We start from the raw sequence: 19,434 nt of genomic DNA, 5'->3' as shown, positions 1-19,434 counted from the left end.
AGTTTTTTGCCCAAAAAAAAAGTAAGGCTAACCCCTTTGCATTTTTGGCGAAAATTTTCGCGATTTTGAAAAGTGCTGGAATAAAGTCTTCTATGGACTATTCCGACGTGATTTTGCGAGAGAAATCGATTGGGCGCAGTCCCAATACGCTGCGATCAACGCATCACAAGTTACAGGCAAAAAACGAGAACCTGTGTTTAAGACATTTTTCAGCAGGTGCCTTTTCGCTCGCCATTTCTCTCCTGTTAGTCCTACGCTCTTTTCGCTGCGATTTCTGAGTTCCTGAGGGTCCAATTGGTCGGATAAGGGTCATTTAAATCGAATCTGAGACCAAAAGTTTTTTGCCCAAAAAAAAAGTAAGGCTAACCCCTTTGCATTTTTGGCGAAAATTTTCGCGATTTTGAAAAGTGCTGGAATAAAGTCTTCTATGGACTATTCCGACGTGATTTTGCGAGAGAAATCGATTGGCTGCAGTCCCAATACGCTGCGATCAACGCATCAAGAGTTACAGCCGAAAAACCAGGTATCTTCCGCCGTCATTCTATCGCTGCTGCGCCTCGCTTTTACACTTTTCTGCAGTTGGTCCTGTGCTCATTTCGCTGCGCTTTATGCGTTCCTGGTGCTCCAAGTAGTTCGGAATATGTCATACAATCTGTTACTTAGACCAAAGAGTTTTAGCGCACACCAAAATCAACGCTATTTCTACTTCATGTTTGCCGAAAATTCTGACGACCATCAAATCTGCCAGCGCTGATAGTCCATACGCTTGTATGATATAATGTCACCAGAGGATCCGCGTGCGTGCAGTCCAAACACGCTGCGGGCAACGGACAAGGAGTAACAGATGAAACATAAGAATTTTACACAGAATCTCCTTAATGGCGTGTCAGAAAAGTCACAATTCGTTAGCTCCCAACTTACATCTGTTTATTGATCATGACTTAATCCTATTACAAGTGTTTGGGTGTCAGTGTATAGTAAATTAACAATTTGCCACATAGTATTAAATTAGTTGACAAAAAGAAATGCAGAAGTATGATTGAACACTACATAATCATTTTGATTCTGGTGACATAGGAGCTCGATATGCATTACTTCAAGCACAATTAGAAAACATTATGTTCGACTGTTATTATTGTATAATAGATAGTTAGTTCAGTTGTGTATGGTATGTATGGTATTGTATTGTTACTATTGTGTGTAATCTGAATTCGAATAAATACAGATTTGAATTTCTCCATATTCCATACGTATTTGTACAGCTGTTGCTCCCACGACGATCCAAACGCTTTTCCTGGAATCAAAGAGGTTCGATTAGATTCGCAATAGGCGTACGAATGGATTCTGAGACGAAAAAATTTCTATGCTTTGAAAATGACGAAAAAAGTAAGGCCCTTTAGAGTTCTCCCGAAAATTTCGACTATTTTCCATAATCCCGGAATCAATTCTTTCATGCACCGTATTGACGTAGTTTCACGAGAGGAATCGATTACGCGCAATCCGAATACGCTGCAGGCAACGGATCAAACGTTGTCGTCCAACTCTCCGAGAAGAATTCACACTACGCCTACGCCTACTGAGGCCAAGATCCCAGCTGACGGACGTTTCTGGTGGGACGGCCTGTACTTCAAAGTCTATTTTTGTTTCAAGTTATAATTAACCACTGAAGAAAGCGCTACGTGCGTTAGGCATAAGACCACTTGTGCACGGTGTTCGGTAGTTCGCGGCGGATTGGCGTTCGGGTTCTTCGTTAATTGAGGACTCACTCGATTTGGTAAATCAAACTTATGTCTTTTTACTGGTATGTAGGAATTTAGGCCATCGGTTTATTCAGCTGAATCGGTGAGCCGTAACGAAACTGTGTCATTCCGGCATCTCATTGTGTCTAATTATAAATGAATATGAAACTGTAGCTGGATTGTTCGCCAGAATTTCGTTCGTACATTTTCATTAAAAGAACAGTTGATGATATAATCGACCAATCCATCTTGTGCAGATTCCTTTTGTGATGTATAATAATAAGGTGGCTTGCATGGTCGGCCATCTCAAGTTAAACATATTCCATGATTACTCACGAAATATTTATCAATTGGAACGAAAGTGTATTCTCCTGTAACCGTAATACTATAGAATTAGTTACATACACTTTCGCAATTTTTCAAAAATTGTACATCTGAATTGAGAAACAACGACAGTAAAGTTTGTTTAACCCACCCTAGGATCACATTGGCACTGATAACCACCCATACATTCGAAGTTAGTTGCTACTAGCTGGTGGAATGAATTTTGCAGTCTCGATAGACATAAAAGTAGGTACGAGTATGCAAAAGCTGAGGATCTCCCGGAGTATTATAATAACACAATTCGGCTCAATTTCTCGCGATCACAAAACAATTGTTGAATTTACGACCAAGTTTTAGGTATTCTAAATATTCTCGTTTTTGTCGTATACAGGGTAGTCGTAAATTAAATAGATCTATGATAAAATATGCATTCATTATATGGCACACAATTTGGCAGATAACTTTTATGGGACAGCAGGTATACTTATCATCGTTCAAATACGCGCCTCGTCCGGTTGACTGCCGAAAGATACAGCGATGGGCTCTGATAACGTCGAGGGTGCCTGTGCGATCTGTGAAAAACTTGCAACGCTGAGATGCAGCAATTGCAAGGCACAATTCTACTGCACCAAGCAACATCAGAAGGATGACTGGTCCCGTCACAAAACCGCATGTCGATCATGGGAGATCCGCGAAAATCGAGAACTCGGTCGGCACTTGTTGGCCGCCAGGGACTTGGACGCCGGTGACCTCGTGGTCTGCGAACCGCCTTTGGTCTGGGGTCCAGTACCACATTCTCTCGAGCGGGTCTGCGTTGGTTGCGGAAGTCGACAGGCCCACAGTAGGTGTCCAGGGTGTACCTGGCCCGCTTGCAGCCCCCGATGCCTGGGCCTGACGGATCACGACCGCCACGGAACGGAATGTGCCATCCTGGCCAAATGCAGGATACTGCCAAGGTGCGTACGGCTGACTTTCTTGCAGACTTTTATAGCGTTTAATGGCGAAGGGAACTTAATTCTGATCACCCTAGGTGATATCGCCAGTCAAAATGTAGATATTTTTACGTCAAGAAATTTATTCAGTCAAATACGAAATAAATTTTCAGATGCGACCTCCTGTTGCCTCTACGGTTTTTGCTGCTTCGGAGGCGAAGTCCCAAACGTTGGGCCTTGCTGGAGGCTCTTCAATGCCACGATGACTCGCGTGGTCCCGGTACCGAAGCCCACGAGGAAATGCTCAGCCTGAGAGAACACTTGGCACCGTTTCTGGCAATGGACCAGGCAGCAGCTGACGCATTTCCCCGGGTCTGTGGCCTCATCGACGTCAACGCGCTGGAGACGAATCCACCCGAGGGTTCTGCAGCTCTCTACGAGACAGCCTGCCTCCTCGAGCACAACTGCATCGCAAACACGAGGCACAGCTTCTCCATAGACGCCAAAGGCCGGCCCTGCATCACCGTTCGCACCGTTACCGCCGTCCAAAAGTGAGTTTAGGAAACAACCACGAGTCTACATTTTTGTTTGTAATATTTTCCTGCCAGTCATCAGTCATTATACATCCGTTTATCCTCCGCCAGGGGAGAGCACCTCAGCACCATCTACACTCACGCCTTGTGGGCGACCCGGAGTCGCCGCGAACACCTTCTCGCAACTAAATACTTCTCTTGTCGTTGTCAGCGTTGCGCCGACCCCACAGAACTGGGAACATATCTAGGCACTCTAGTCTGCCCATGTGGTCCAGGCCTTGTCTTGCCCAGAGATCCCTTGGACTCGGAGACCGAGTGGTTTTGTAATGCTTGCCCGGGGATTCTGACCTCAATGGAAGTGATGCAGCTTACGGAGAGACTCGGCGAGGAAGTTGAAGGTGCCATGGAGCTCGCGAGTCGACATGCTCTCGCGGATTTACTGTCCAGGTAAGGATAGTTTGGAAAGAATGTCCTCTCATTCAGCTGAACAAAAATTTCGTGATAGGCCAGGTACTAGCTCTTCGAGGAAAAAGAATTTCGATTTTTCACCATTCAAGAACCTAGTTTCTCGCTCTATTTCAGACTGCAAGTACTACTGCATCCCGGACATCAGCACTGTCTGACCGTTGGCCATTCACTGATGCAGCTTTTGCCCCCTGAGGAACCTCAGAAGGCCGAAATTTGTAGACGTGTGATACAGACAACCCAAGTACTGGACCCTTACGGCAGTCGCCTTGCGCTCTACACAGCGGTGGCCCTTAGGGAGCTATCGTTGTGCCCAGGGGAAGACCGCCTGGACTTGCTCTGCAGGGCAACCAAGCTTTTAAAATTTGAGCCACCGAACAGCCCCGGAGAAAAACTACTTAGGCTGCTAAAGGCGGAACTACTTTAGATTTATTAAGGTCCGTCCATGAATCTAGATTAACACCTTCCATCCGCTCCAGATCACCTTCGGAATGGTAGGTTAAGATTTTGGGAATAAGGTTCAACGTGCATTGCCTTGGCACTCAGCTCAGTTTGTGGTTAAAAAATCTGGAGAATTAGTAGCAAAGGAAAGACTTGAGTGGGTTTTTATAAGTTATACCGCAAGACAATAAACGTATTATATGTATTCCGTCATAATGCTACATAAAAGTCCTCTGGAAATAGGATAAGGGTGTATTTTGTATTTTTCTACCTGTCTATCCTTGTATATCAGGACCTTTGCTAGTAAAATGTGAGATTTTTGGAATAAAACAGTGACTCAGAGTATCCATTACATGATACTTCATATGCTATAAAAGTAGATGATTAATTTTCTAGGGTAACAAATAATGTAAAACAGAACAGTCAAGTTTTACGGAGAATAGGGTCCTCGGGGAACCTTAATGCTGTTCATGTTGCTCTTCATCTTCTCCCGGTTGACTGTAGTGACATTTGCATCATCAGCTTTGGTGCACCAGGACCTGACCCATGCAACAGTGGACAACGCTTCGTTGATGAAGGCGTACATGAACGGGTTAGCGGCCGTGTTGAAGAGCGACAAAGTGGTGACGACGGCTTGTACGTGCCACCAGATCCTCCCCGAGAGGGTAATGTAAAGCTTGATAACCGCGAAGGTCCACATCGGTAATCTGCAGACAATGAAGACAAGGATCAAGGCCAATACGACCTTGACTGTTCGCTTATTCCGGTGTGCGAAGGGTGGGGAAGACATGGGTCGTCTGAGGGTGACTGGTGAGGTCATGGTTGCACTCGTTGTGGCTGTAAAAATCGAACTCTCGTTACACTTGGGGCTCTGAAACGTGGATTTCGAGCAGCGACATTTCTCAGCTCTTCAAAAGTCGAATTCTCTAACCGGTCGATGTTTCGGTGAATTGTGACTCGCTGCTGGTCGCCAGGTTCAATTTGTCGCCGCGTCTTCTCCGCCTCCATATCTTCAACGCTAGGAGTAGGTGAACACTCAGGAAGGCGATGGCCAGAGGCAGGAATATCGCAACGTACATAGCCACGTAGGTCACCGCAGCTTTCGACCGATCCGTTGTTAAGCACAAGGAAGCCCTACGGTCGTAAAAATTGTTTTCATTTAGTTTGAACCGTATTTGTCGTCGGTCAAAATATCATTGAAACTGGCAGTAATTTTACTTTCTGCTTTATTTTCGTAATGCTTTCAATCGCTTTCTTTCTACAGACTATTATTTACTCTTGGAAATAAAACCAGGAATACGAAAAGCGTGAAAAATGGTTTTGATTGATGATAGATAGAATGAGCGTTATAAAATTGTTGAAACTAAATTGCGAGAAAATTCTCTTTGGATACTCTAGTTTCTCAATAATGAAGAATAAAAATAAGTTCACACCTGTAGTACGAGACGTCGGTCAATACGATCAGAGTGCCAGTGGCGTAAAGCTTGAGAACGGGGTAAGTTGCACCAATCGAAATACCCCAGATGAAGAAGATGAGAAGAGTGACTATCGGCCACGTTGGTCCAGTAGGTGGCGGGTAGGTTGGCTTGATAGCACGGTACCTCGAAGGATTCAATGAAAGGTTATCGTCCAGGTCCATTATGGCTTCAGATCATTGACTCAATGGTTTAAAAGGCACAACAATCATTATGAAAATAAAATTATTACCGATCGGCAGCAACAGCTGCCAAAGCAAGGGAACTCGACAATGCTGCCGTCGTCTGGAGGCACGGTAAGACAGAGCACGCCCAATCCGGAAGCGTCCAGAGAATGTTGGGGTGAATGAAGCCTGACAAGGTGTTGTAACCGGAAGTAGCGAGCAGCAGAAGATCCGACAAGGCGAGGGATAAAAGCACCCCGCGGTACATTGGCTTCAGGGGCGAATTGATACCGATGCCAAAACTGACTCGCCATAGGACGGAGAGGTTTCCGAATGTTCCGATGACCACGATGGGCCAGATTACGATCTGGTAACCGATTCGAGCCCCGAAGGAGTACATTGACAGGTCGGACTCGTTCATGGTCGTGGCGAACTTTATGCTTCGTTAACTTTGTTTGAATTTATTCATAGACTACTTTCAACACCTTCGCGGCGTTATTCCATCGAGCTATATAATGTCTCTCGGCTTTTGACTCGTGGTTGGCCTGTGGTTGGTGAATTTTATTATGGTACTGCAGACTGCAGCGATAAAGATGAGAATTTATATTCACCCTAACGAATCGGGTGCGGCTTACGAATGTCTTTCTCAAAATTGTAGCGGTATTTTCTTGTATTATGTCATGTGATTTGCCACGTGTTCCGTGCCAAATTTGTCGTTCAACGTCGTCGCGGTGGTCGCGTTGTAAATTCGTCAATTTTAAATTGCAGTGTCTATATCCTCGAGGATCGCGTCCTATCTTCAAGCGAGCAATAATATAATTTTCGCGAGTATATAATTTAATGAGTAAAATAAGTTACAATTTTGAGAAATGGAGAAAAATATAGCTGAAGTATCGTGTTCTAATGATTACATTATCTGACAATGCGTCGCAAGTATACTAGAGTTCACTTCAGTCTACTACATTAATTAACTTTCTGTGACAGTTATATGCAACTTGTATAAATTTTTTTCTGGATATTGAATCGATTGTGTGAAGTTTCACGTGTCGATCACTAGTTTGATTCAATTGGCCAGTCTCTCCAAATCTTTAAAAACAAGTTAGTTCTATTGTTTTAAGGAAAGAAGTTTGGTTTCTAAATACTTTGCAATATGCATTGCAATGCCCGTTATACGATTTGAAAACGTCATGAAAAAAAACTTGTGACTTTATAGAACGAGGGAAAAACAAAAACAAAACAAACGTCACCAAAATTTTCAAAATTTATACTAACAGAGGCTGCTTGTTTAAAGAGTTAGAGATCACTGATCAATTTGGAACCTAACAGTACGACAATAAATTAATTTTATCGACAAATATTGACAGATATGATGCACAAAGAATAAATAAATTTTATCGAAAGATAATTTCAACACTATTAAACCCGTTACAATTTCCAAAAATTTTAAAGATAACAGAAGCTGCTCTTCCCAAACCTGCTACGTATATTAAATTACAAGAGAATTTCGCACGGCCAGCAATCACGAACTGAGCCCACCTGGCGTCGGAATTTCGGTAATATACGAAAACTCGTTCGCCCTGGCGAACGCGTCAGCGACATTGTCATACCTGACAAGCGATTAGCTGGGTAAAGGCCATCGAGAGTGGAGAAGGCACGCAGGTGAAGCGCGTCACGTTGGTGGGTGAATATACATATACGTGTGTAACTTGCGTACACGTAAGTTTGCACCTATGTGGATGAGGAGACATAGAGACAGACAGAGGAGGCGGACGGGACTCGAGAGGGCAGAACGGCCGACATATGGCCGTTGGTTGGCTGGTGTTTGTTGCTTTGTTTGCACGCGGTCACGCGCCATCGGACAGATCTGTGTTTAAACCTTTTATTACCTAAATATATTATACAAAACATTTGCTGTATGAAACGATAATTCTCGTCCCACTCCCCCCTAGACAAGGCGGGGGAACGCTATGAGACTGCATTCAGTTTTTGCGATGATCGCGGTGCCCAGGGAGCATGAAATCACTGTCGAGTAACTTTTCATGCGGCTAATTCAAGCTTCGAGCGTGACCCTCGTCAAGCTTTACCTCTCTTCTGTTCGCATTTTTTGTCGAAAAACATTCGGGTTTTTCACATCAGTGATTTTACTTCGTTTTGGTGAGCTTGATTCCTTTTTTTTTTGCCACGCACGTCATTGTAGGCAGTTTTGTCGATAACTAAATGCGATAATTGTGACGTAAAAGTTAGGGATTTGATTTTGAATCGTCGTGAAAAAATATGCGAAGCGTGATTGATTTTGTGATATCAGAATGATCCAGCCAATCTATGGTATTGCGAATCGCAAATGAAAATGTAACACGAACAAGATGTAATTCCTCGTGCAGTACGTTGAACTCTGCAGTTGCTTCTTGAAACTTGATAGTAAATACTTCATCGGAAGGCGAGCATGAACCGTACCGGTGTGCAAACATCTCACGTCTCTCAAGTAATATCGACGCAAATCCACTTAACACTTGACATTTAACCATACAACCGGATTTGCTTAGCTGCATGGTTCCACGGCTCGAGAACGCAATATTTGCAGCATCCTTTGCTGTACCTGCATACCTCAAACTGCATTGTTTTGAGAAAACTTACAGAATAGAGATTTAGAGAAGAAAAATTCGATTTTTTGGGACCTGCGGACAGTGTTTAGAATTTGGTGATTCGAGGTTAAATTCAGTCTTAAACGTGGTTTATCATTCTATTTTTCTCAATAACATGTTTACCGAAAAGCATACGCGAAATTTCCGGTCAGAAGCAAAACGAGAAGTCGGACCGTTGCCAATCGTCAACGGAAGTTGAATATTGAACAATAGATCGAACAAACGGTGCAAGAGTTCAATGTTCGAATGATTATTCGTAAATCGTACGACAACGCCGTGCAGTTGGAGATACGCCAGTAACGCGATTACGGTACAGTGCTAATTTTCAACAACCGTCCCGTTCACGCGCCACGATTGTTCGCGTCCGACGGTGTCGAGGTGCGTTCACTTTATTCCTCACTCAGATATCCGAAAGTGAGCAGATGGGTCGCTGGTCAACCCTGAACCGCTTCCTTGGCCTCGACCACAAAGACCCTCTGGAGAATCGATTTTCTCGTGACCGACTCCTTCCGGGCACCTGTGGAGTCACGAAGGAGAATTAATCCTCGATGAATTCATCTCTGCAGAAATAAAGCGGCCTAATGTGCAACTCTACCTTCCGATTCGCGGACGGCACGTCCTCCCGTGCGATCACCTTCACCGTCGTAACAGTCTCGAGTTCCTCCGGGGTCACCGATATCCTCAGGACGTATCTTTTCCCTGACTCCAGAGGCTCCGCCACCAGCTTGAAGAAACTGTCAGTCACCTTTTCGTCTCTGATGATCCCTGCGGGCCCCTTAAGCAAGGCCCGGAAGGATCCCCCGCTGCAGGAACGCATCAGGAAGACGGTCCCCGCGTTGCTTCGCGGTCGATACTGGAAGTTTACCAGCCCGCTGTTCTTCCGGAGGTTCGTCGTCTCCGGATGGCCGGTGCGCAGAGTCTGCGTCGGGTTTCGACGGAACTTGTGACTCTCCACGGTTACTCGGCGCGACACGTTGTTCGTCCTACTCACCTGCGTTCAATATCGAGATATTTCAGGGGCTTGATGTAATTCTCCTTTTTCGAATGATCTCGAGAAACGTTGTGAAGCAGCATGGAAAAGAATTTACACCTACGGTTTTGCAGTGAATATTATTAATCGTTCGGTTTTGACAGTCTTTACTGAGGATTTCCGTAACCATGGATAACTCAAAGATCTGAATGTATTCAAATGCACATGAATTGTAGGCTTCGTGTACAATTAATTGAAAATGGCATTTGATCCAGTATAATCGATCGTTATAACCGATTCACTCCAACGTCCGATGTAATTTAAAATCCTCTTTCGAGGAGTTGAAATTTTCGCAATTCTTATCTCCGTTTCAATAACGTATAAAATACAATGCAACGCTTCCTCACGCGCTCGATAATGCTAATGTCGTTTATATTTACCTGTCGGCACCCATATAGATCTTTACAAGATATGACATAATACGAACCGCGTAGAGTGCGAAATGGTAAGTGGTGTTGAACCTCATTCCGTTAAGGGTCAGCCTGGGTTCCCTGGGGCAGTGAAGGCCCTCGGGAATGGGGCGTCGCCGTTGATGTCCGGAAGTCTGAGTCTTGTCTAGGGGCCAAGCCGAGGTTGACTGGAGCAAGTTTTGCGCGGCGCACAACGTCGCCGGGGGTCTGCGCTGCCCAGATGTCACGGCAAGGCAGTATTCAGTCAGATTGGTAACGGGCCGACTGTAAGTCAAGAGAAGTGTCGTTGTTGCAGACTTTGAGCACGTATTCTCACGTCAATATTTACTTTACCCGGTGTTAACTGAATACTCGACAGCCGTTCACCGCCGCCAGCCCGGGGCCACCCGCACGCGCAACACCGACGTATATTCAATCACGGAATCGGCGGGCAAAGCGACGCCGCGTTATATGCACCGTGTGCTCCGGCAACCACGGACTGTTTTCACTTACCGGTCTGACCGCTAACGGCTGAACTACTTGCGCATTTCGTGATCCGGGAAAACGACACCGCGTCAATCGGCTCTCACGGTTGAAAATAATTACCGTGAAACCGATGGAGATATTTTATTTTCGACAGCATTTCGAAACTACTTCTTCAGCGACAGTTTCAAGGTTTACTTTGTTATTTGTTCGTTTTCTCCTTTTCCTTTCATCGAAATGAATCGTCTTGACGTTTTTATTCAACGCCAGACAATATTATGCAACTGAGAATATTTAACACTTTCATTGAAACTGTGTAGGTATTGTACCGCTATGTTTACTGGGATCCACCATGTTTACGTGGCAGAGGATCACGGCGCCGAATAAAGTAATCAGCTGATCGTCAGATCTGTATATTTCAGTAAGGATACCAAGGCAAAGAAGGCTTCGTACAAACTGTTTACAGGTTCTCGTTTCGGTGTATTTGATAAATACCGTGAGTTGAAAACGAACTTCGTGGATTATGTATTTGTAACATGTAATTTTCAAACGAATTCAGTATTTCTTCCAGATGCTTGAATGAAGAAACGAAAAATAGAATAACAGCTTGGTATTAAATTTGATCGGAAATGTGAAATACCGATGGAATATCGATTAGGCAAGATCGGTAATAACATTATTAACCGGTAGAACGAAGTGGAAAGGAGCGTAGTTCGATATCAGTCGTCGGTCAGCGCGGCGATGAAGCGAAAAATAAAGAAAACTAACCGCTTTTGCTGCAAGTGCAGCTGCTTGCTGCACGAGAGCAGCGGTAAGAAGGTAAGAAGTGAAATATATTGACGCCGGTAGACGAATCGATTGATTGATCGACCTATGGTTTCTCTTGGTTTCTCACGGCTTCCTCCTCTGTTTCTTACGGTTTCTTACAGTTTCTCGTACGCTGTAGGGGTCAACCGGGTACAGGACCGTTATTACCTCCAGCTCCACGAGACTCCGAGACGTCGTTTGCTCCGTCGCTGCTGGAACCGCAGGAGATGACGACGGTGTCCCGTGCCGCCGTTCCCGAACTCGAGGATGGATTGGTGCTCCAGAATCTCCGTCGTGGCGTAGAGACGGACCGTGTCGACGCCCCGACGCTCCGCGCTGCCGTTTGACGTCGTCGTTGATCTTATCTCGAAGCGGTAAACGCCCTCCTGTGCCCTCGTCATTGAGAAATTTCGCGCCTCGACTCCGGCGTAGGTGAACAACGGCGAACCCGGCACGAGCTTCGTCACTGGCCATCGCTCTAGTCACAAAGTGGAGCATTCTCATTGTCAGTCATAATAACGTTCATGCGACAGACTATTGTCCCAAAATGATTCACGATTACTTCCGGCATTGGCTCACCGGAGTTTTTTGTATAACACATTCATAATATATTTGAGGGCGATGAGTAAAATAAAGATATCAGAACTTGTGAGCTTGATATTCGATTTACATGGTTAAAAATTGATCGAATTCAGCATCTGGCACTGATCTCAAGCTTGTACACCGCACTGTATATGCCTCCTAATACACGGATAGACGTAGATAGACGACACAGAATGGGGGCAAACTTGCATGAATATTGCGTGTCAGATAGTTATGCGTGTTATCGATAGTACCGATTTGGGAAATACATAATCGAACATTAAGCTAGTCTGCTTCGATCCCAGTACCCCGGACTAATCTAAAATTATGTACTTCGTGGAAAGAAAAAGCAAAAACAGCAAATGTAAATCAAATACGAATATAGATATTTCTCTCCATCCGCGGTGAGACGGATGAAAAATAGGAAGATGCAGCGAGTTTGCTAGGAGACACGAGGATCTGGCTGACATGCAACGTACGTGTGTACTTATGACGCGTATATGGCTATTCGCCTTGGCAATATGCTCTGTCTCCGGTGTTCGGTCAGAAAACTGCTTGTTAGCGCATTCCAGGAGTGCGGTACGTTACGGGTTTTGCCGCTAGAAACTTGAGTTTCGTTGGCTCTTTGAAGAAGGGATTTATTGCTGAACGTCTCGCGTTCTATGCCGGCCTAGGGATAGACTCGCAACTCCCGTTTGTCGCGAGTCTTCACTTGTCACATTTTCCCCGTGGTACGACGAAACAATTTTCGCTCAATAAATCTAGAGGCGAGATACAGTTTTCGCACTGAATATTTGTACGAGACCGTTCTATCCAACGATAGAATCGGTGTAGGTATAATGGTAGGGAAAATATTGAAGGAAAATAGTACTTAAATTTCATCAACAACGGTAAATACAGTTTGACCCGAGGCTCCTTATTCAAGGCACGGTACAAACGGAATTTGAAGTTTTCTACGTCGGGCGGGAAGCCCATAAATTGAACATCTCGAACGAATAAATTCAGAGCAACATGACAGCTTAAAGAAACTCTGCACCATGTGACAAACGGTAGTAAATCTCTTTCGCGAAAATATATAACGTTATTTAGGGGTTCCCAATGCGCCTCGCTCTGTTACCAAAAAACCGAAAGTCATCCGGACCTGCGTCTCAAAAAACATGGGTCAGCGATATTAAAAGAAATAAAAAATGAGATTACTCACTCTTCCCTTCGTCAGCATCCGACTCGTTTTCTGGCGGACGGACGTAGCTGACCGTCCAGGATATCGGGCCGCTGCACGGGCTGACCAGCAGCGTAAAGGGCGTCCCTTCGTGATGAATCAGGTAGTAGAACCTGAAATCATTTAATCGAATAGTTCAGCTTCGGGAGCAGGCGCAGAGAGGGAAGGGAAGCGAACCTTGAGTCACTCGAGGTGTTGCAGTAAAGGTGAAATGTGAGTCAACTGCGACGGGACGTACGCATGCAGGCGATTTTGCATAAACGCGTGTAACATTGACTTTCGAGCAGTCGTGCTTGAGGACGTCGGACACGGTATCGTATATCCGTACGTTCCTTGCGGAGTGAGAATTTCACGTCTTTAAACCGGCAAAACGCACGCAATAGTCGCATTTTCAGACCTGTGTTCATTCGGACTGGGTCATAAATTAATCTCAAGCTTGGCCAGGTTTCACATGCTCATTTTCTAGCAACATCAAAGCCACCCGCATTTGCACGTGTCTCGTTACGTATACAATGTCTGTGCCATTTCTTTGCTACTTAATAGCAGACCTACAGACGCCTTCCAAGTGACGCCACATCGCAAGACAGAGGGCTTTAATTGTGGAATTGGGAAATATTCGGCACACGGATACTTAGTCAGGATATACGCAGTGGAATATCAACTGTCCAAATCAATTTGCGACTGGTTTTAGTAGGGATTAATAAAAGTTCGAACGATGGAACAGTAATGTTGAATGAAACGATGTTACGTTACAAAGAATACTATGTACGCAACGATTCTGTTATTTTTACACACACATGATGTGTTGCTTTACCTCACGTCGTAAATTACACGTTCTACGCGTAAAGTTAGTTGAAATATTATTATTTATAACATAAGACTGTGCAACAGACCTTTTTCGATGCTTTTCTTTTCAACATATCGGTGACATGTTGATCACGCCTTACACTGCTGGGTAATATTTAAAATGCAAATGGCATTTTGCATTTAATATTTTAAACATTTTTAAAGTAACAATTTACATCGACTCATTTAAATTATATTTTTAAAAGCATTTTTTATTTCGTATTTTAAATGGATCTGTGGAAGTATTTTACCCAACAGTGATGCTTAAGCGTCGCTAATGGAAATTTTTGAAATTGATTTCGATCATTTCTAACATTGAAAAACGACCACGAGTCACCCAACCTCGACCGTTTCGACGATCGAAATTCGAGGAGCCTTGCAGTGCGAGATGTGACGAGAAAGAGGTGCGGAACGGGGTAAGAAATGGAGTGTCGAGCTACGTGGAGCGAAGACGAGAAAATCGCGCTGAAATATGTACATTTTATATATAGGTGCATACACCATGGCCCAGTTAAACGCGCGGGACGTTTTTTTACCTCGTCTGCCATGACTGTCTAAAGAGGTTGGCTCTCGGCAGAAAAGAGTTAGCCGGAGATAAAAGAGAGAAGTGCAGCAATAAGGCTGCAGGGGGACCGCGAATGGCAGAGGCAAATGCAGTAACGGTGCAGCAATAAGCGTGCCGCCGATGCTGAACGGCAGCGTCGGTGGCGGGCGTCGGGACGCCGCTCGCTGCACGTGCTTGCCAGTCACCGAGCTATTGTAAAATTAGCGTCGGGGCACAATGCCGGCGTCGCGGCGTCTGGGGTCGCGCGCGCGACCCCCGGTCTAAATCGGGCACCGGCTTTGCACAAACCTCGAATCAATTCTGGTATGCACCGCGAGGGGGACCGACGACTTCCCTGGAAACCCATCTGATAGCGAGATTTTATTAGCCGTGACGTCGCGACAGGACGCGCCGTTTGGTGCACGTGGGTTCTCGCCACGACGCAACGCCCGACCCTCTTTTCAGCGTCGGGACGCGCTCCAGGTGACCGACGATGGAATCGCTGGCAGGACACCACCGCCGGAGGAAGCTTTTCTAATCTTCGTTTCATACGTCAATCGTTACCTCAAAGTCTGAGAGTTTTTAATCGTCCTCCAATTATACCCAATTCCAGCGACAAAAATGCCTTTCCTTGTATTGGAATACGATCAACGGTGCGGATAACCGGAATTTTTTTTACATTTTTACTGACCCGTCTTAACGATTATTATTGTTTCCACGGATGGAGAAAGAATTTTTTGAAAAGCCCAAATATGGCGTAAAAATGTATTATTGATTCAAAAGAATATCATTTAATTTAAAAAGAAAAAAAAACCGTAATCTGGACAACAATTTGCATCGTTGAGTCAAACTGCGTTTACATGTACTGGAAAAGCACTTCCTCGGGCATTTACATATTTGATACAGGGTTTAATATGTCTCAGTTGTCTCAGATTCCGAGAGGATAGCATTGAACACCGTTTCAGAATTCAATCTCAGAACTAATGATGCCAGTTTTAACCAGGCTCGTGAAAACTTCCGCAGTATAATCGCTTCAGAAATGTTCACAAACTGTATGTTATAGAACTGTCAGCAGCGTTATCGAATGTTACACTACACGGTAAGTAACCGCAAGGAACTGACTACACGGTAGTTTCGAAAAATATCAACAGCATAACGAGCGTGATAGGGAACTGAATAACAATTCCTAATAAGCGACTCGAAGTTTATGCTCGCGGTATGCTCATTCTAGAGATTCCATTGCTTTTAGAAACACGTAAAATTTGAGAAAAATCTTCTGCGCAGCGGAAGTATTTCTGAAAACATGTTCACTGTTGCAGACTTTCGCAAAGAGGAGGCCTAGAACTTTTGCTGCAAAATAAAATTATGACCAACACATGCAGGTGATGCTATTCTCGAGTTGGCTGAGTGGTCGTTTTTATCATTAATAGATCCAACTAATTGATGACAGATTTTGATTTCAGTGAAGAATTTACTCTTCAACCGATCCGAATAAGCTTAAAATTATTCTAAATCTCGGTTCTAGGACGTTGAATTGTGTGAATAGTACACTCAAAACTTTGATAGTTCAAAAACACTCTGTCACACTGACGTATATAATTTCGGAGAAACTATTTTTGTAACTGTCAGATCGTAGAGTATCTATAGCTACGACTTTACGATTAATCATTGGAAGTGACCGTGTCCGTCGTACGAAAGGGGAAAAACAGGACTTGGCGAGGCCAGGACGAAGCACGCGGATAAAATAATGAAGGTTCGACTTACTCTGAGTTGGTCCCGGGGCGAAGGGTGGCGGTGATCTGACTGTCCGGCTGGAGAACGCCGGTCCGATCGAACTCCTCGGCGCGCGAGGCTTTCCCTTGGCCAAAGGGTCGGGGGCTGTCAAGAGGCGACTCACCCTCGGCCTTGTCCATCCGAGCCACAACAAGTACGAGCCCGATCAGAAGTGGCGGCATCGTGGCGTCCGGCCTCGAGAGGCGAGGGAGTTCGACTGTGCGTGGAAACGCAACGCGGTAGCTTTCTCGGAGAGGAGGGCGCGCTGCTGCACCACGGAGTCCGATGCCGCCGACATTGTGCAACCCCTCTTGGTCCCTCCCACCGCTTCTTCTTCTTCTTCTATCCCATTCCCTTCCTGGTTCTTCCTGGGACGCCGAAGAGGATCCTCCGTCGCCTTCTCCTTCCCACCCGGAGGCTGCGTCACGCGTGTATCGCACGACACGCACTTTCGGCCACGTTAAACGTCGCGATTTTTGCCCTTTTTAACCGATCCAAATTCGCAGGGTATACACGTATGACCGTCTACAGAGAAAGGGCGAAGCAAACGTCGAGCAGGGTTCAATGGCTGATCCGCCGATGTGATACAGAAGTTGGAAGATTTCACTCCGTTCCTACTACTCGACACCGTTGTTCTCCAATCTCGGACCAAAGTTATCCTCGCCTCTGTTGGAGTGAGAAAAGAGTTCATCTGTTGTTAGCGAAGGTATATTTCGACATGGGAAAATAATTGTTTCGTTATTATTGTCAAGTTTTAACCGCGCCAAATGTGATTCGTTAACTGTTAACAAATTTCTATCGATCATTACTTGGCTCAACTAAAATTTGATAACAATAACGAAACATTTATTTTGCTATATTAAAATACACGTTTGTTAACAGCGAATAAACTCTTTTCTCAGTGTACGAGTATTATCCTCGGTTCATCCAGCGGGTTAAGCGCGCACCGTGATTAAGCGCGATGTCTTAACGAACTTTACGGTTTTACGAGCTACTCGAGGGCGATCACCGGGTTCACGGTGAATTTTTCTAACAACCGCCAGGATGATGGACATACTCAGAGCGGTCGAACGGCGAGTACATAACTCAATGGTCGCTCTGATGACCTCCTACGCGGCAGAGCTCAGAGCCGGTCTCCTGCAGAGTACGGTACGACAGTTTACGGAGGGTGTGGGCCAGAACCATAAAATATTGAAACGGGAAACCCTTTCGTGCCGGTTAGGGAGCGTGGACCCGCGCGGGGTCGACGCGCGGAAGATCCGCGTCGTGCGTGCTCGGCAGAACGGGGCGAAGACAAGGCCACAACCTCAACCGGGATTCACCCCATGGCTGGGCTGTAGACGAGTGTCTAGCTGGAGGCTCTAGACGTGCGGCAATTTCTGCGGAGGAAGGGCCCATTTCGGCGGTAGTAAAGCCGTGCCTCGAGGCAACTCGTATATCAGCCCCCCCGTAAACTTCTATCGGTTCGATTATATATACGTATATAGAGGCGTGCATGACGCTGGACTCCCCCCCTCCTGTCCTCCGCGGCGAAGAAACGGTCTTCCCAAAGAAAATTGCTGCCCACCTACGAGATCAATCCTTCGATCATCGTGATACAAATTGGATGCGAGCGAAATTCGAAGCCCACCCGCTTGTTCCGCGCGTGCAGCTCTGCTGTTCCTCGTCAGAATCGCTTACGCGTCGCGCATCATGGTGCAGCCCGATGTGCGTGCAGATTGTTTGAACCGACGATATACAAAGAGCCGGGATTAATTTAGAAAGAAATGAACCGTACGTTAGCCGCGCGGATCGGCTCGTTTCCCTAAAAGTAGAATCCGCGCTCTTACTTTCTTTTCTCTCCCTCTCTCGCTCTCACTTTCTATCTCTCCGCGATCGTCATCGTCTCTCTCTCTCTCTCTCTCTTTCTCTCTATCTCGGGTAGGGGGGGAGGGGGGGGGGGGAGCGAATTCGCCCGAGTTCGAGATTTTCTGTGATTTATTTCAGCGTGACGCACTACGGAGAATTTCGAGCGGTCGGTTCGGTTCGGTGCAGCCAGCATACGTGGAGGATATCTCTGGGTGGTTGACCGTCGACTCGGACCCCAATCGGTGACTTCGTTCGGTCTCTCGGGTCATGTTTACGGGGGCAGGGGAGAAGACCCACAAAGCTGAGCATTTTCATATTGACCCCTCCTCGCCGGTTGAACCCGCGGCTAGCTGCGACACCTCCTGCGAGTGTCGCGTCGCGCGTTAACTCGCACTTGCACCTGCACCCGCACACACGAGTCCTCCGCACCGCGCGGGCCAACCGCCGGCCGCCTTCCTTTCCCCGACTCGGGTGTCGCCCGCCTGCAAGGCAACTTGAGACCTTGTTCCGCTGCACCCTGTATACCTGTATAGAGCCGTAGGAGCCCACCTCCGATCCTTCTGCAGTTTCGTACATCGCGAGGCTGCGACCCCCGCCACCGCGACCCCTCGTCCGATCTTCCGTTCCCCAATGCATTACTTATTTATTAGGGCCTTACGGGTGGTCCGCGACATGACGGAATCGATTACTCGAATTCGCGGAACCAGCCCGAACTCGGCCGAAACCCCCCTTTCGAATTATGCCTCCACCCCGGGCCCTTCTACCCCCTTCGCCGTACCTCTGGCTTATTATGTAATCAGAATAACAATAATTGCTTCGACCGACTACTCATCAATCCCGGAGACAGTCGCCCCGGGCCACTGATCGCGCTGCTTAGGTCCCAACCGGGACCCGGACCGGATCCAAGCCGAGGCGAACCCGGATCGACAGGGAATCTATAACCCGGGCACGACGATCGTTTTCCGCGGCCCTTTTTTATTATTATTAGATCGTTCCCCGCTCCGGACCGATTTCCGACTGCCAGCTGGGCTTCGTCGCTTCGGAGATTGCATGGAACCACCCCCCCCCCCCCCCCCTCCCCCCCTCCCCCGTTGCAGCGTACGATAGATTGATCCAACATGCCGCTGCATCGATCGTCCGATCCATCGGACCGCTGCGCAGTATCTTATTTTTTGGTGCCTGGAATGAGAGAACGGGG

The 19,434-nt window shown here is 46.2% G+C and overlaps 3 protein-coding genes across 5 annotated transcripts; 1 reads left to right on the top strand and 2 right to left on the bottom strand.

The window, feature by feature from the left end:
• Window positions 1-1,663: 1,663 nt before the first annotated feature.
• LOC107224374 (SET domain-containing protein SmydA-8) lies at window positions 1,664-4,679 on the top strand. 3 transcript variants are annotated; one of them, XM_015664398.2, is made up of 5 exons: window positions 1,664-1,774; window positions 2,539-3,019; window positions 3,169-3,546; window positions 3,640-3,975; window positions 4,111-4,679. In XM_015664398.2, exons 2-5 carry the CDS (start codon window positions 2,601-2,603, stop codon window positions 4,418-4,420), a joined length of 1,443 nt encoding a protein of 480 aa, XP_015519884.1. In that variant the 5' UTR covers window positions 1,664-1,774; window positions 2,539-2,600; the 3' UTR covers window positions 4,421-4,679. The 3 variants fall into 3 exon arrangements, with proteins under 3 accessions (XP_015519884.1, XP_015519885.1, XP_015519883.1); XM_015664399.2 differs by having other exon boundaries at window positions 1,683-1,774; window positions 2,542-3,019; XM_015664397.2 differs by having other exon boundaries at window positions 1,683-1,774; window positions 2,521-3,019.
• Window positions 4,680-4,810: 131 nt separating this feature from the next.
• Window positions 4,811-7,583, bottom strand: LOC107224366 (galanin-like G-protein coupled receptor npr-9). Its single transcript, XM_015664390.2, has 5 exons — window positions 7,548-7,583; window positions 6,142-6,618; window positions 5,868-6,035; window positions 5,366-5,568; window positions 4,811-5,271 (listed from the first exon to the last, which is right to left on the bottom strand). Exons 2-5 carry the CDS (start codon window positions 6,492-6,494, stop codon window positions 4,865-4,867), a joined length of 1,131 nt encoding a protein of 376 aa, XP_015519876.1. The 5' UTR covers window positions 6,495-6,618; window positions 7,548-7,583; the 3' UTR covers window positions 4,811-4,864.
• Window positions 7,584-7,938: 355 nt separating this feature from the next.
• LOC107224375 lies at window positions 7,939-16,591 on the bottom strand. Its single transcript, XM_015664401.2, has 6 exons — window positions 16,380-16,591; window positions 13,208-13,338; window positions 11,593-11,902; window positions 10,173-10,419; window positions 9,311-9,706; window positions 7,939-9,232 (listed from the first exon to the last, which is right to left on the bottom strand). Exons 1-6 carry the CDS (start codon window positions 16,568-16,570, stop codon window positions 9,116-9,118), a joined length of 1,392 nt encoding a protein of 463 aa, XP_015519887.2. The 5' UTR covers window positions 16,571-16,591; the 3' UTR covers window positions 7,939-9,115.
• Window positions 16,592-19,434: the final 2,843 nt, after the last annotated feature.

The sequence above is a fragment of the Neodiprion lecontei genome, chromosome 1, assembly GCF_021901455.1.
Source record: "Neodiprion lecontei isolate iyNeoLeco1 chromosome 1, iyNeoLeco1.1, whole genome shotgun sequence".
NCBI lineage: Eukaryota > Metazoa > Arthropoda > Insecta > Hymenoptera > Diprionidae > Neodiprion > Neodiprion lecontei.
Note: the sequence above shows the minus strand (reverse complement) of the source record. Positions and strands in the feature narration are given on the sequence as shown.

Excerpts from the sequence above, each read along its gene's own strand:
- LOC107224374 (XM_015664398.2), top strand. The coding sequence starts at position 2,601 with ATGGGCTCTGATAACGTCGAGGGTGCCTGTGCGATCTGTGAAAAACTT. Across the intron at positions 3,020-3,168 it reads AAATGCAGGATACTGCCAAG|ATGCGACCTCCTGTTGCCTC; the intron begins GTGCGTACGGCT and ends ATAAATTTTCAG. Across the intron at positions 3,547-3,639 it reads ACCGTTACCGCCGTCCAAAA|GGGAGAGCACCTCAGCACCA; the intron begins GTGAGTTTAGGA and ends ATCCTCCGCCAG.
- LOC107224366 (XM_015664390.2), bottom strand. The coding sequence starts at position 6,494 with ATGAACGAGTCCGACCTGTCAATGTACTCCTTCGGGGCTCGAATCGGT. Across the intron at positions 6,036-6,141 it reads GCAGCTGTTGCTGCCGATCG|GTACCGTGCTATCAAGCCAA; the intron begins GTAATAATTTTA and ends GAATCCTTCGAG. Across the intron at positions 5,272-5,365 it reads ATTCACCGAAACATCGACCG|CCACAACGAGTGCAACCATG; the intron begins GTTAGAGAATTC and ends CGATTTTTACAG.
- LOC107224375 (XM_015664401.2), bottom strand. The coding sequence starts at position 16,570 with ATGCCGCCACTTCTGATCGGGCTCGTACTTGTTGTGGCTCGGATGGAC. Across the intron at positions 13,339-16,379 it reads CGCCCCGGGACCAACTCAGA|GTTCTACTACCTGATTCATC; the intron begins GTAAGTCGAACC and ends AAATGATTTCAG. Across the intron at positions 10,420-11,592 it reads GGAGTCTCGTGGAGCTGGAG|TCGGCCCGTTACCAATCTGA; the intron begins GTAATAACGGTC and ends CTTGACTTACAG.